The following is a 16,388-nucleotide window of genomic DNA, read 5'->3' as shown; positions in this document are numbered from 1 at the left end:
AATTGTTTATATGGTATGATAGTGTAATTCCATGCAGCTCTAATTAGAGTTGTGAGTACTTCTCTGAAAAGTGCCAGTCTTTTGTTAGCATATAAGGAAATCATTGGAAGGCACAGTTATCGGTACTGTCAAAATACCTCATCTTTCAAAGACTCTGTTCTGTAAAAGACTCTGATCTTTTTTGGCTTGGTTGGTGGTGATATCAGATTTAACGAGAGGTGCATATTTTTAAAATCTCAGTTCCAAATTTTCTGCATGACTGATACATTCATATTAGACCAATAGCTGACATTCGGTGACTTTACAGCTACCTCCATCAAAAAAATGTTCATGTCAACAACTGGGAGATAAAAAGAGCGCCAATGCGCTAGCGACATTGGAAGCTTTAGCTACAAAAAAGTATTTGCCCCAGACAAATGTGGAGTCACTGACGGTAAATTGAGAATGAATAGGGTCTGTGCTTTACAGCTGGAAAGCTCTAAAGGTATGGAGCTGGGTTAGTTCAGACAAAATCTTTCCCATTTTCTTTACAGAGAAGGGTATTTTGGCAGATTAATGGCATCAATGACACCCCCTTTTGAAAGTAGTTGGTGGAGCCTGGGGTGTGCTGGAGCTTTGTCAGCATTAGCCTGTTCAGCACATGCAAGAATAATTGATTTTAGGCTGCCTGGATAATTGCCATTCAGTCTACAGAGAAGAGCCTCTTGGTTTTTTTAATTGAGATTCAGAACGTTCCTTTCCAACCAGGTCTGTCTCTGAGAATCTTTAGAATAGGAATTTTGTCACGTGTGTACATATGACAAGATTTACTCCGTAAAATGAAGCATGTATTCCCATCTTGTATTTTTATCATAGTGAGAGATCCAATCCATAGACTTTGTCCCAGAGTGATCGTATCACTTCTCTTAGGAAACAAGTTTTTACATATTTGAGGGAGCAAACGTGGAGCAGCTTTTTTAACTGTGATTTTTGCACCCCCTTATTCTATTTTAAAAACAAACAAAAAAAGTCTGTTCACAGTGACTGCCATTAACAAGGCTAAGATTAACTCTTTATTTCACTGGTTCGGAGCAGTTACTTCTCTGTAGTGTCAAACAAATCAGAGTAGATCCAAAGATGCACACCACCCATACTGAATGAATTACATATTTTCAAGGTGACGCTGTTTAGAAATCGGAAGTTAATTAGAAAAATAAGTGGAAGTCTGTTCCCTGTAAATCTCAATGTGTCTTCCACTGGGTTGGGAACACGTAATTTTGGACAGGTAGAAACAAATTCTGTTGTATTAAAACAGTCCAGTGTAACATTTCAAAGCATCGTCTGTTCAGCATTTTTCTTCATCTCTTCAATAGTTTTCTGGCACAATGACTGAAAGTAAGAATTTATGTTTATTGAAAAGAGTATGGAACGAGTCAAAAAAAAATTTGACTCATCTACCAACCTCCACAGCTGGAATGAAAGAAACAAAATTTTGCAGATCTAGGTGTGTGACATACATAATGTAGGTAGAAAATATCGCTACTTCTGCACAAGCCTGCCAGTTCTACTATGAAGTTTACGTGCCATCGGAATTTTTTACTTAAAGGAAAGAAAAATGTATCTGAAACAGAACTTTGTTTTGTTTGCAACTTTAAATCAGCAAATGGTTTTCCAATTTTTTTTCTTTTAAAATGTGCTCCCAACTCTTAGATTGTGTGTGCCAGTTTTTAGCCTAATTTAAATTTAGAACGTTTAAAGAATGGAAAAATCTAGGCTTATTATAAAAACACTTGAGCATGCCTGTGACTATAGCGATCAGTCCATTTCTATCCGCTAATTACCATACAATAATAAACATTGTTTTAGTTGCTGGTGATATAACTTGCAACAAAAAAGTATTTGATGTTTGCAGGTGCTTATATTGTTTGGCAGGATTCCATTGTGTTGGTCAGTGCTGGGCAACCTGCGGTCCACAGGCCACACGCAGCCCGTCAGGGTAATCCGCTGGCTGGCCATGAGACAGGTTGTTTACATTATGACAGGTTTCAGAGTAACAGCCGTGTTAGTCTGTATTCGCAAAAAGAAAAGGAGTACTTGTGGCACCTTAGAGACTAACCAATTTATTTGAGCATGAAGTGAGCTGTAGCTCACGAAAGCTCATGCTCAAATAAATTGGTTAGTCTCTGAGGTGTCACAAATACTCCTTTTCTTTTTGTTTACATTGACCATCAGCAGGCACGGCCGCCCACAGCTCCCAGTGGCCGAGATAATATCTTTTACTGGAACAGCTGCTATTGGTGGAAAGAACAAGCTTTAGAGCTTCACGAGCTCTTCCTGAGGTCTGTAGAGGGTAACCAGAGTGTCTAAGCTAAACACAAGGTGGGACTGATTGTTAAGCATAAGGGGTTCAAACACACTGTAGGAGATCACTTAAATGAAGTGGGTAATTAAGGGTTCTGCAGGTGGTAGGGTGGGTTACAAATTGGTGTTGTAATGAGCCATAAAACCAGTTGTAATGAGCCATTAAAACCTTAGCTACCTTGTGTCTCTCATATCCTGGGATCAATATGGCTACAACAACAGTGCAGATAAGGAATTCAGGGCACTCTGTGTTATCAGTAATGTGACTACAGGAAGTCATTGCTTTATGTTTTATATTGTATGTTCCACCTAATTGTGTGTCATATGTATTCATCCGTAGCAAGAGGATTCTCTATTTGCAACCATGCCGCCCCTTTGTCCAATTGGGAGTCATTCTAAGGCGCAAAGCCCTAAATCTGTGACAGGCGGACTTGGAGCTTTTACAAAGGTATTTGATTTATGTTCTTGGCTTTGTATAGGGCTGCATGTTCTGGTAGTATCACTGCACACTGGGTTTCGTCACAAAGCGTGTAACTTTTCTAGTGCATGTCATGGTACCATTGGGAGTGAGTTCTTGGGGCCTGACTGCCCTTTCCCTTGTTACGTGAGTAGGGAAATGAAAACTTTTGCAACTGTCAGTAGATTAGTCTTCATTTCCATTCTGTTCTGTTGGCTTGATTGTTCCTCTGCCCTCTTTCCCTTTTCTGTCTCCCTTGTTCCATCTCATTCATCCTTTTCCTTGATGAACCGCTGCCATATTCTAACAAATCTTAAATTGCTTTTATTATTATTACTTTTATTGCATAATACAGTAGAACCTCAGAGTTACAGACCCCTTGGGGAATGGAGGTTGTTCATAACTATGAAATGTTCATAACTCTGAACAAAGTGTTATGGTGGTTCTTTCATAACCTTACAAAGCTTACAACTGAACATTGACTTAATACAGTTTGAAACTTTACTTTGCAGAAGTAAAATGCTGCTTTCCCTTTATTTTTTAGTAATTTACATTTAACCCAATACTGTCCTGTATTTGCTTTTTTTCCTGTCTGTGTTGTCTCTGTTGCTGCCTGATCGCGTACCTCTGGTTCCAGATGAGGTGTGTGGTCGCCTGGTCAGTTCGTACCTCTGTTGTTCATAACTCTGAGTTTCTGCTGTACATGAAAAATAAACTGTGGTGGTCTGAGACTCTAGGCTATTTTCCCTGCCGCCTAGTACTTTACCAGGGTTTCTGACTGTCCAATATTGGTGTTTAAGTGCATTTCCCTAGGTGTCACTTGTCCAGATTTCCTTTTAACCAACTGTAGTATCACTTGTCGTCTTGTGAGCCAGTACTCTGCCCACTCCTTGCAGAGGAATGAATAGGATGATCTAATAGAAGAGGATTTCCATTTCTAACTACTGGCCCTGGCATCCAAAGTTACATGTTTATCCCAGAGCTCTGAGCGGCTGCCTTACATTCTTTTACATTGTGAGTTAATTTGGATGAGAGAGGAAGGGTGGTGAAGTGTTTACGGTGCTAGTCCGGGACGCAGTCTTGCTCCGCAAGACTTCCCGCGTAACTGTGACAAGTCACTCCAGTCTCTGAGCCTCAGTTCCCCAGATGGGGATAATAACAGTTAGGGGGATAATACATTCAAGTTGCTGAGACCCTGTGGTAATAGGGGTCGAAACTGAAATGAATAAGGCACACCTTTTACATAATGTAGCAGGATAGAAAAGGATTTATCAACATTTGGAGTTTTTTCTTGGGTACAGGCCATATTTGGGGCAGGATCCTGGATGGGAATTAAAAGCCCAGAGTACTGCTCAGCCCTGAGCAGACAAATGCATAGTTGAAGCTTCCAAACAGAACAAACACATAGTTAATATTAATAATGACACTTCGCACTTGTGGCTTTCCTATCACTTTGCAAACACTAACTAAGCCTCATAAGGCCCCTTGAAAGTTGGCAAGTATTTGCCCAATTTGACAAAACAGGAAGTGAAGTCAGAGTGGTTCAGAGGCTGTGCGGTGGGAGTTGGTGTCAGAGCTCCAGAGCTTTTGGCTCTCTGTGTCGTTCTCAGCCCGGCAGCTCCTGCCTCTCTCTGAAGACTGATGCTTGCAGATGATGATTTCTTTTGGAGCACAAAGCAGTTTGTTTACTCCAATTTTCCTTATGAAAAGGTGATAATAAAGCAGGAGCCTGGAGAGCTGCCCCAGCAACCACAGCTACCGGTGACTGGGACAACCTCACAGGCCTCAGGGCAGCAGTATGTCACTGTGAAGGGGAGTCACATGATAGCTTTGTCACCTCAGAAGCAGATCGTGAGCACGGGAGAGGGGACCGCCCAATCGAAGGTATTGAATGTTTTGATATCTTAAACTGCCTGGACTCACTGCAGTTTCACTGTCGCATCCCTACCCTGCTGCTAGCACAGAACTGGGGGGAGAGCAGGCAGCAGTCAGTGCTGCTTCTCTTACAGCCATTGAGTTTGGGGGAGGTCATAGGAAATCAGCTACCTCTGTGCTGCTGCCTTAGAATGCTGGAGGTACTATGTGTAAGGGAGTGCTAGGCCACAGGTTCAAGTCCAGCTCTAGAGGTAGATTTTATTCTCTTATTTTTCATAGGTAATTTTACTTACATGGGGAAGTTAAGGGGGTGGAAACAGCTGCACATTGTTGCCTGCAGGGAACAACCTCCTGCTTCCTATTTACTCCTCCGTTGCAAAGGTTTAAGAGAGAGAGAATCAGGAAGAACTAGCCCAGAATGGAAACTTTATTTTGCATCAGTGGAACGAGAACGACAGTAGATTTCAGCGTGATGTGTCAGTGAGAGAGAAGCAAAGCAGCTGGGGCACGCTTGGCACTTAGCAGCTCCATGTGTAATGGCTCAACAATCCAGGCATCAAAAGGGTTACTTCCTGCCTTTCTACCCACTCTGGTAGAATAGGTGTATACAGTGAAATCTACCTGCCAAGCACATGGACCAATGTATGCAAAATATATTTTCGTATATAAATATATATTAATATTTACAAATCAGGTAATTGTTCTTTAAACTACCTTTTTGCCTAGTCTGGCAGGTGCACAAATGTGATACTTCCCTGGATGTGTTGTCCGTGTACAAAACTGAGGCTGTTTGTTAGTTCAACATTGGGGCCAAAGTTTCCAGAGTTTATTTTCATGAGTCAGTTGAAACTTAAGTTTCTTCAGAACCGTAGGTCAGCATGTTATCCCCCTGCCTCAGCGAGAGAGACTTGCTGGTGCCAACCTGTGTCAGTTCCTGGACACTCAGCTAGCTACCCCAACAAACTCATCAGAACCCTGCCAGCCCGCATTTTACTTTGCAGATTAACACCAAGTGTATCCCAGGCCCAGAACTCCTCAGAAGCATCCCCCTGTGATGTCTAGCCCCTGTCACTGGACACTCTCCGTAATTGCCAGGTATGCTGTCCCCAAAGAGACAGTGTGCACACAGCTGGAAGGTTACAATTTAGGATTGGGTCCTTTGTAATAACACAGCACTGTAATCTATTTATAGTGAAAACAAAGAGAAGTTGTTTAACAAAGAGCAGAGAGTTATAGATTCAGGTGAGTGTTGAACAAGAATAATGGAAACAGAAATGGTTACCAACAAAAGTATAACGCTTTCTAGAGATTAAAACTTAGGCTACAGTCCTTGTCTAATACAGTCTCTCACCAAAGCTTTTCTGCAGAGCTTACTGGCTTCCAGTCATCACCACAACCCAGACTTTTGTGAATACCCCTATGCCCTCAAAGGGGTTTTCTCAGCAAATGGATAACAAAGAGGTTCTTTTTCCTTCCTCTTATGGTTCAGTAGACCTTTGAAATGCATCATTTTGAAGTGCACTAACAGATAAGACTCTTCGCCCCTGTTGATTGCTCTCCTGTGTGCTGTGGCCCATGCTGAGTCCAAATTCTCCACTACACCACCCTGTCGTCAACCTGTTTTTTTCCTGTTGACTACATGCGGATTGGGTCAGCTTTACTGTACTTAATTTATATTTGATAGAGAGCTAACTACCTTCCCTCCTGGTTCTCCCTTTGCTTGGTTACAGACTTTAAGGCATAATATCAATAGGTATACATAACTCCTTCTATAGTGTTAGTATAGACATTTTACAATGATATTAATGACCAGGGTGTCACTGGCTTTCATTTGATACCTCACAAGACACTTTTTGGATAAATACTATGAAAGTAGTGTGTTTGTTTGTCAGGCCTGATAAGAGTTTACTGATATAATAGTGAACCCTTTGCCAGTAGGCATTGAGGGCTTCCTTGGGTCTCATGGCTCTCTGCACTTCACTAAGGCAAACTTCAGGTTCCTTCTGAATGAAGCAGTTTCCTGTGTTGGGGAATATTGAGGGTCCTTGGATAAGTGTGTCACACTCAAATTTTTAATGGGCATTCTGAAATCATGGTTGGTTTTATAGTTATTTTCTCACCAGTGGACTGAACAGGAATGGTTGCGAGTTGATCAGTTTTTTTAATAGTCTCTGACTCTGTTGGTCTTAGTTACATTTTAATGTGTTTGAGTCCCCATTACGTTAAGTTTGTTGTTTCAGAATGGGTAACCTGGTAGCTTGTTTAACCTCTGAAATGCCCTGAAATAGATACTAACTTCTTGGGTAGCCCACCAGGTGGAATGTTAATTCTCTCCAGGTGCTGTACCATAGAAACCCTGCATGAAGAGTGTCATCGGTTGCTTATTTATTACAGGTCGTTGGGGTTCCAGTCGGTTCTGCTTTACAGTCAACGGTGAAACAAGCTGTGGCTATCAGTGGTGGTCAGATACTTGTGGCAAAATCCAGCTCTTCAGTAGCAAAAGCTGTTGGTCCAAAGCAGGTTGTAACCCAAGGAGTAGCAAAAGCCATTGTGAGTGGAGGTGGTGGAACAATTGTTGCCCAACCTGTGCAAACTTTAACAAAGGCTCAGGTGACTTCGGCAGGGGTTCAGAAAAGTGGATCTCAAGGTTCAGGTAAAGTTTCTTTACAACTTGGATTACAAAATTCAGATTTCAGAGTAGCAGCCATGTTAGTCTGTATCCGCAAAAAGAAAAGGAGAACTTATGGCACCTTAGAGACTAACCAGTTTATTTGAGCATGAGCTTTCGTGAGCTACAGCTCACTTCATCGGATGATTCATTTTGGAACTTTGTCATGCTCCAGTATTATTCCAAACACAACTATATTTCAGAATGAGATGGAAACACCTAGTCAAAACAACATGCTAAGAGATCTGTAGTAAAAATTTATTAAAATTACTAGTGTAGTGTAGTTATATGTAAACTGTCTTCAACAGAAGAGATACCTAGTGCTGTGAGCACAGCATTCTCATGGTTATGCACAGGTTTCAGAGGAGCAGCCGTGTCAGTCTGTATCTGCAAAAAGACCAGGAGGACTTGTGGCACCTTAGAGACTAACCAATTTATTTGAGCATAAGCTTTCATGCATCCGATGAAGAGGGCTGTAGCCCACGAAAGCTTATGCTCAAATAAATTGGTTAGTCTCTAAGGTGCCACAAGTACTTCTGGTCTTTTCATTGTTATGCACAGTCTTCATTGGTTAGCCACTATTTTGTTCTGACTTTATTTCAGTTGCCCAGGTTTTATTATGAATCCTACTCTGCAAAACTGAATTTTTAACATGGTTTTCTGTTTTTTATTTCGTTTCTAGTGATGGCTACGCTGCAGTTGCCAGCCACAAACCTGGCAAACTTGGCTAATTTACCACCAGGCACCAAACTGTACCTTACCACCAACAGCAAGAATCCTTCGGGAAAAGGAAAACTGCTTCTGATACCCCAAGGAGCCATACTGCGAGCCACAAACAATGCTAGTTAGTCTTGCAGGGAAATCTAATGAGTTAAATAATGTAATCATTTTGTAATTAATGTGTTAAGCATTTTTCCTTTTATTCTGGTACTTTGGGAGTTAGTAATAGACAAGTTTCTTCACTAAAAAAAGAGAAAAAAAGGCATGGTACTGTTCAGTGAGGGGACCCTTGAGAGCTTTCATATAAGTCATCCCTTGACCCCCAGGTTTTTTTAAAGCAAAAACTGCAAATAGTGATCAAGTAAGAAGAAGATTCCAGCCAGTCAGCATGCTTTTTTTAACCCTTCATTGGTAATCCGGGAAAGGGAATGTACAGCACATTCCTGAAACCTGCAGCTGACATTAAATTGAAAGCAGTTGTGAAAACTCGTGACCAATATTAAAAAGGGACTGAGAGAAGCTGGTAACATGAGCAAAAAATAAGAAAAAGAAGATTCATCTTGGAAAAGGGCAGGCTGTTCTGGCTGAGGGGGAAATAATCTAAAACACAAATGCTCATATAGGATCTGATCCAAAGTCCAGTGAAGTTGATAGAAAGACTCCCATTGAGTTGAGTGGACTTTGGATCAGGGCCATAGTGAAAAAGCTGGGAAGCAGTACTGCTAAGAGTATTAGGTTGATGATTAAGTAGATATTAGTTTGCAGTGTGTCGTGGCTACTATAGAAAAGCCCAGTGCTCTCTTAGGCTTCTTATGCAAAGATGTTGCATAATGTATATGACGGGGCTGGTTCAGTTTTGCCTAGAATACTCCTTTCGTTTTTGAACACAAAAATTAACAGAGAGAGAACAGCTAGAGGGAATTGGCAACAGGCAACAAAAATGGCCAAGGAGCTCAAGGGACCAAATTATACAGAAAGCTCAAAGGGATGACAGGGGTATCTTAGCTTTGCAACACCTGAGAGAGCCTGGTGTCAGGGGAGGGGGGAGATCACCTTGACAAGTTTATGAACGATATTGACTGGAGCTGGTCAAAACTTTTTTAATGGAAAATGGGGGTTTTGACTAAATGAAATTTTTTTTTGCAGAAAAGTGCCTGTTTTCCTTGATAGTTTTCAAATTTTCATTGGGAAACCCAAAAAAATCAAAATTGCCAGAGGGGTGTTTGCCCATTTTCTGATCAACTTTGGTATTGACACCATGAAGGCAGAGGAGGAGTTTGAGTGCAGTACACGAGGCTATAACCAGAAACAGTGGGATGAAGTGTTTTAAGATAAATGTCAGTGCTGAAATAGACCTTCCTAACTGAGGTGTTTTGGTCTGTGATATATTGCTGGGAGCCCCATTGCTTGGGACTCTCAGAGCTAGGTTGGGCACAATCCTGCACTAGCAGGGAAATGGACAGTATAACCTCATAAGTAAAGCAAACGTCTGATTCTTTGGAAAAACAGTAACCATTTTGCCCACTTTAAGAGACTGAAAATAGGACTGAGTTCACGCTGCTCTCAGTATAAGCTCAGTAAGCGTATCCAAATGCAGCCTTAGATTATCGCTCTTTGCAAAGTAATCATTGGTGAGTGCTCTGTAACGACTCTGAAATTATATTCAAACACTGGTGAAGTGTATCTGATGTAAAAGCAAACTCAGTAGCATGCAGGGTCATTGGTAGGATTTCACATATGCATAATCTATAAGAGGCTTTTGAAAGAGCTAGTAAATTGCTGGTTTGCATCTGCCTCTGACTGTAGAGACGGCAGAGCAAAACAAAAAAGACTTCCGTGCACCCACAAGCAGCCTCAGTCCCTTTCAGTTTGTTCCCAGAGTCTGCTGAGGTGGAAGAGCACAGTACTACCCCCAGAATCATGCTGTGCCCGCTGCATTGGAAAATCAGTGCATAGATGCTGCTCACTTACGAAGCGCATGGCAGCCTGCGTCACACAAGGCCTTTAAAGTTATATGCACATAGATACCTCAGCTGCTGTCTCTGTGTACCTGTTGAAGAGCTATCATAGAACCCACCCATCTGAGGACAGACATGTATAAGAGAGGAATGCGGTGTCGTTGGAGAGAAGCGAATTTCTGTGTAGTTTCACTGTTGAAATGGTGTGGCTGCTCAGCCTCTGATGCCGAACTCTGCAGAGTCATTGTTTCGATTTTTGTTACAGGTCTCCAGTCAGGCTCTTCTACAAGTGCAGGGGGAGGAGGAGGAGGAGCAGCAGCAGCAGCCCCTGCCCAAAGCACAAGTAGTGGTTTATCCCAGCATCTCACCTACACGTCCTACATCCTCAAACAGACACCACAGGTCAGAGTTGTACTGCATTTTAATTGATCCAGGGGTGCCCAGACCTTGTGCTAGCATCCGTGGTCCTGTAATAGTTGAGTTTCAAATTGAGGGGGAGCCAGACCCTTCTGGAGGGCATGGCCACCTCTCTGCCCTGCTGGCCATTCCCTCTCTCTTCTCATCTCTGCTGCAGCTGACAGTATGCTCTGTGCCACTCTCCCGCCTGTGAGTTGTGTGGTGCAGTTTTCTGCTCCCTGCGGGCTATTGCATGATGCAGAGAGCATTGTTGTTTGTTGTAGCACAAGGGAGTAGTAGGAGGAGAGAGAACATGCACCAGTGAATGACTGCAGGGAGCAAGGGTATTCCCCAAAAATGGGACAGGAGGGGTAGAAGCAACCTCCAAAACAGAGGTGGGAAAGGGGGGTGTTGAGATGGACACACCAGAAGAGCTAGAGATCAGGGAGGCAGCCCCAAGGGGGAAGAGAGAGCACTAGAAATCGAAAGATGGAGGAGGGAGGTATTGGGGAGAAAAAGCAAGAGTGAGCCATGGGAAGCAAAGCTAGAAAAGGGGTGGGGGGGGCGGCTGGCGAAGAGGCCAATGAAAAGAGCTAACAGAGAGAATGGACAAACAAAACAGGTGAGAGGTGGCAATTAAGTCATGGTATGTGGGGAAGGACTCTGGGGTCCACAGGCTAGTCTGTTAGAGTGGGGTCTCCAGCTGCTGTTGGGTCTAGCATGGCTTCAACTCTGTTCTAGGTGTGACCTTTGTGGAATTAATTAGGCTTCAGAGCTGAAAGGAAGACTGCCCCCGGTCCTTTTCTCTCCGCCCAGCTGTCTCTGAACATTCAGAAGGGAAATTGTATTTGTCACAATGAATAAACTGTGAAGTATGTGAGGCTTATTAAATTACAGTGGATGTGTCTGAGCAGATTGGAACCTGGCTTGTGACCTTTTCTTCTGAGGTTCTCTCACTTCCAGTGTTTCACATAATGTCGCTTTACAGTGAGATGAGAGTGCTGCCTCTAGCAAGAACATCCACTGTAATTAATTGCAAAATGTTTTTTTTTTAAATAATCTTTGTGGTAGGAAGTGCTTTGAGCCCTGTGTACTCTCACTGCTGCGGAGAGTGAAGATTTCCTCTAAGACCCTTTGAGGTCAGCAAACAAGATATATGGGCTTTCATATTTCTGTTAACTCCAAACAGTAGCAAATCTGATTAGTCTGTGCAACCTGAAGGACAAGAAATCTTTGTTTAAAATAAAATCTCAGATCAGAGAAAGCCGTTACAAATGTCACTGTCACGTTACTGGTGCAGAATTCAATTTTTTTCATACCATTTGATTTCCACTCAGAGAGCCTAACCTAGGTAACTTTTTTATTTTTGACCAGGGCACGTTTTTAGTTGGTCAGCCATCTCCCCAGCATTCTGGAAAGCAGTTGACACCAGCCTCAGTTGTTCAGGGCAGCGTAGGAGTCGGAGCATCTTCCACTCAAGGACAGCAGGCATTAAAAGTAATAACTGGACAGAAGACTGCTTTATTTGCCCAGGTAACTTTCAAATATCTTGTTTGTCTCTATAGTTCAAACTATATGTATTGTCTCATGATGAGGGGAAATAATGTAACACTTTTACAAAAAGTTTAGCCCTCTTTTGGTTTAGGTAGGCAAGCAACAGGTTTTGTATTTATTCCATAGTTTCATTGCAACAGATTGGTTTTCAAAAAAAAAAAATCTAACTAGAAGAAAAAACCTCCAACTTTAGGCTTAGCCTTTTAAAAAAAACAGAAAGCATGCTTGTACTGTATGTGAAATATTGGGCCAGATTTTCAGACAGTGACCCCTGCATATGCATAGTGCAAATAACTGGACACAATATTGCACCTTGTTTTATTTGGATCCACAGGTTGAGTCTTGCAAATGTCCCATGTCCCTGCATTGTAGACCTGCTTAGAGACTTCTTAGTAACTTAAATTGCAGGTGCAAATAAATTCAGGTTCTCTCTGAAAAGTAGGTTCTTTTAAGGTGTCTCATGTTGGGGACCCAAAAATTGAGAGACCCATAATCATTGGGTCACTTCTGAAAAAGTAGACTCTAATGTAGACAATGAGCAGCTTATAAACAATTGTCTCAAAGTTAAGCTTAGTGATCTGGCTTCAAAAACACCTCTTCTTCCCTCAGAAATATTCTGATTTTTTCTGCTCTAGTACAAAAAGCAGCTGTTTTAAAAATTACTTCATTGGAATGCTTTCTCTTAAACTGAACTCTCTCTTTTGAAGGCGGCTCCTGGTGGACAAACATCGCTGATGAAAATATCAGATGGTTCGTTGAAATCAGTGCCTGCTTCCTCACAGCTCTCCAAACCCGGCACCACCGTGCTGAGAGTATCAGGAGGGGTGATCACTGCAGCCACGACCCCAGCCATGTCCCTCCCGGCAAACGGAGTTGCACAGGTGAGAAGAAGCATTGCTAGTACATGGTCACAGGAACCTAGAAGTCAAAAACAAAGCATCCAGGAGACGCATACGTACAAGACATGAGCACAGGAAAGGGGCTAGCATGATGCTTGGAGACACTTCTGCTCTAATCATCTTTATCTGTGTGCTTGCATGAGTAGAGCATGAATTTGGCATGGAGTATGCTATGCATGTGGACTCCTCCTAGTTCAGTTGCTCATGACCTCTAACGGGAGGAGGAACAAACTTGGTGCTTTGTCGACATGTGTGCACTGACGTACATGCCTAACCAACTTTATGTTGGTACAAAGATAAAAACTTTACACTCAGGTCTCTGCTGACGCAGGTGTCTGTAACGATATGCAATGTTTGGTTCCTAACCAATGTAATCTTAAAGAAATAATTTGCTGTTTTTTCCCCGTCAGTAACCTTTTTTCTTCAACATTATTAGTTCTCTTGTGTTTTCTGACATCTGCTTGTGTTCTTGCCCAATTTTATGCTTGACAGGAAACTCAACTAATTTCTGTTGTATTTTTTGCCATTTGGGCATATTTTATCATTTTACCTGTGGACAGCAGAAGAGGAATAAAACAGCACAAAGATGGACAGAAATCATTGTAACTAATGCAGCTTCTGTTAAAACTGCCTCTTCTTTGAGTGTTCCAGTGCTAATCATCATCTGTTATCTGTTGTGGGGTTTTCTATAATACCCATCATTGTAGTATCTGAGCACCACACTGGTAAATTAGAGCAGCACAGTGAGGTCCCCAAAAGACTGATATGGAGTGATTTGTTCTCTTCATTTTGCAGGTTCAAGGGGTATATGGGTTATATGTATCTCTTTTTGAAATATAGAATAAATCCAGTCATGATGGAAAGGGTTTGTGAAAAAGAAGGATCTTGCAGCATGCCCTGAAAGAGGTCAGACTTTGGGTTACTCTCCTTTCAAATACACATACTGACTTTGGCTGAGAGAAGACCAGAAGTTGCAAAGTGCTTAAAAGTCTCTATACAACAGGGCAACAAATAACCAGCAGCTGTTACTTAAGTATTGGACATTTGAGATCCTTGACTCTCTATGAGCTTTTTGGTCTCTACTCTGCTGTGAACAGATCTCTTTGAGGGTGGAAGCCTGCAAGGTTTGTGGTCCTGTGAATTTTCAGCATTCGAAGTTTGACCCTTCTGTTTGTCCCTAAATAAAGTGATGATAATGCAGTCCCTGTCAAGAGAGGCATTCCAGAGTGGCAGAGTGAGCCTGAAATAAGGCATTTAAATTCCAAAAGTGTTGGGAAAAAGGAGAGCCAAACATTTTGGGGTTCCCTCTAGGCTTTCTTAAGTAGCGGTGGACCACTGCCAGTTATATTCTAATTTATGTAATTTAAATAAAATCTACTGGTAAAAATTTCAAAAACACTTAAGTTCTATTTTCAAAAATGAATGAGGCATTTAGGAACCTAGATCTCATTGAAAATCTTTGGGACTTAGGTTTCTGAGTGTGTAAGTCATTTTTGAAAATGAGACTTAGCCACTTAAATCACTTAGGTGCTTCTGAAAATTTTACTCTACCTCTTTTTTTATTCTTCTTTCAGTCCTGCTGAAATTGTAGTACTTGTGCTATGAAGGACACGTAAAGCTGTCCTAATATGGTCCTGTCAGGAAAATAAACTTTAACCCCTCTATTGACTTGTCCCTTACACTGCCATTCCCATTGTGTACTACATGATGTTACAGCTGAGTGAGTGGAACAGCAACATCAAATCTGAAGCAAAAATTGGCAGTGATAACTCCAACAGGGGAAAGAATAGCGAGATATTTGGCAAGCTTAGTGGACACAATCAATTTGCAATCAAGTCAGTTTAAAAAAAAAAAAAAAAAAAGTTGAGTAGTTACTCCTCACCTGCCACTGAGCTGAGTCCCCTGCCATTTTATAGTTTAATTGTGTGTGTGTGTGGTTTGAATCTCATTTTCCTATTTTTTTAAAAGGATTTCTCTCTTCCCTCTTGCTGTGTGAAAGATCCACACAAACAAATGCACAAAGAAAAAGTTATATGTTTTTCCTCTAATCTTTCAGTTATAATAATCTGAGGTGTCACTTTCCACCTTTGCTAGACACTCATTCACAACACCACCCACCCACAGTTTGTCTCCAAAAGGGAGAAGAGTCAGAGACTCTATGAAGTCCGCTAAGGACGTTGATGTTGCCTGTCTATTTTACGCTGAAGCTGCTCAGATACTATGGTGAATGGTGGCAGTACAAAACCCTAAAATCACAAAAGGAACAAGTCACACTTCTGTCTAAATTTCTTTACCTACTATTAAGTTACCAGTGTCCCTTTTTAAATGAGTCACCTGACTGAACAATGTACTGTCGCTAAGATGTGGATAAAGCATTAACAAAACCATTATCTGTCAGTGGAGGCATCTATAAGATGAAACTGACAAAATGTTTTCCCTTTTTCTGCTGATGGCTCTAGAGCAGTGGCTCTCAACCTTTCCAGACTACTGTACCCCTTTCAGGAGGCTAATTTGTCTTGCGTACTCCAAGTTTCACCTCACTTAAAAACTGAAATAAACTCTGAAATAAGATAACACACTGTGAAATAAAATAACAAAAGTTTCACAGCATGCTATTACTGAAAAATGGCTGACTTTCTCATTTTTACCGTATAATTATAAAATAAATTGCGACCCCCAGGTTGAGAAACACTGATATAGTACATAGAGCAATATAAAGTCGTCTGCATGAAATTCTAGTTTGTACTGACTTTGCTAGTGCCTTTCATGTAGCCTGCTATAAATCTAGGCAAATACTTAGATGAGTTGATGTACCCCCAGATGACCTCTGCGTGCCTCCAGTGGTACGCATACCCCTGGTTGAGAACCACTGCTCTAGAGTTCTGACCAGCCTTGAAATATTCAAGATTCTTGTAAACTTTTGTGCTGTGCTAACCTCAACAAGGAGGTAAGCCTCCTGTGTGAATAGGGGACTTGGTTCCTGAGAACGTTGTTCGTGAAGTTTCAGTAGCAGCACAATAGTTCTTACATGTATGGTCTGTTTCATTCCTGCTCAGAACTCCAGGGTAGTTGCAGGGAAACTGACCCAAAATGTGTATGTTTTGGAAATATTTTTAAGAGCTTTGCTTTGCATGATAGTATTCCCTAAAGACAGACAGTAGGACTGTGGATAGATCTAGATGCAGTTGCTTTTATTTCTTTTAAATGCTTCTCTCTAGCAGTATGACAAATTATTTTAAATGCTCAGTAAAATAAAACCGCATTTGACACTGCCATGTCTCTCTCTTTAATATAGCAAGCGGATGGTGCAGGTTCCAGTTCATCTTCCACTGTGGGTCCTGTGGCAAAGACATCAGGACAGCAACACCAAATTTGTATAAACCAGGGGCAGACTGGTGCATCAGGAGCTAGTAAAACTGCTGCTTCTACTGTTGTAAGTGTTGCTTCCTTGATGACTACACCAACCCCTGTTTCTGGCAAAGCTGCTGTATCAGGTAATAAACTTCCTTTCTGCCTTTTGT

At 41.7% G+C, this 16,388-nt stretch overlaps 1 protein-coding gene across 5 annotated transcripts in view; it reads left to right on the top strand.

Moving 5' to 3' along the window:
- The window catches only part of YEATS2 (YEATS domain containing 2), a 76,253-nt gene that overhangs the window by 35,097 nt on the left and 24,768 nt on the right, over nt 1-16,388 (top strand). For 4 of the 5 annotated variants that reach the window (XM_048865276.2, XM_048865274.2, XM_048865277.2 and 1 more), the window contains 8 exons: nt 2,681-2,788; nt 4,508-4,681; nt 7,067-7,325; nt 8,023-8,184; nt 10,284-10,420; nt 11,789-11,947; nt 12,676-12,849; nt 16,163-16,361. In XM_048865276.2, the coding sequence (XP_048721233.2) occupies nt 2,681-2,788; nt 4,508-4,681; nt 7,067-7,325; nt 8,023-8,184; nt 10,284-10,420; nt 11,789-11,947; nt 12,676-12,849; nt 16,163-16,361 (1,372 nt within the window). The remainder of the gene's footprint in view (nt 1-2,680; nt 2,789-4,507; nt 4,682-7,066; nt 7,326-8,022; nt 8,185-10,283; nt 10,421-11,788; nt 11,948-12,675; nt 12,850-16,162; nt 16,362-16,388) is intronic. The other variant, XM_048865275.2, reaches the window with a different exon arrangement.

This window comes from Caretta caretta, chromosome 9 (assembly GCF_965140235.1).
Source record: "Caretta caretta isolate rCarCar2 chromosome 9, rCarCar1.hap1, whole genome shotgun sequence".
NCBI lineage: Eukaryota > Metazoa > Chordata > Testudines > Cheloniidae > Caretta > Caretta caretta.
Note: the sequence above shows the minus strand (reverse complement) of the source record. Positions and strands in the feature narration are given on the sequence as shown.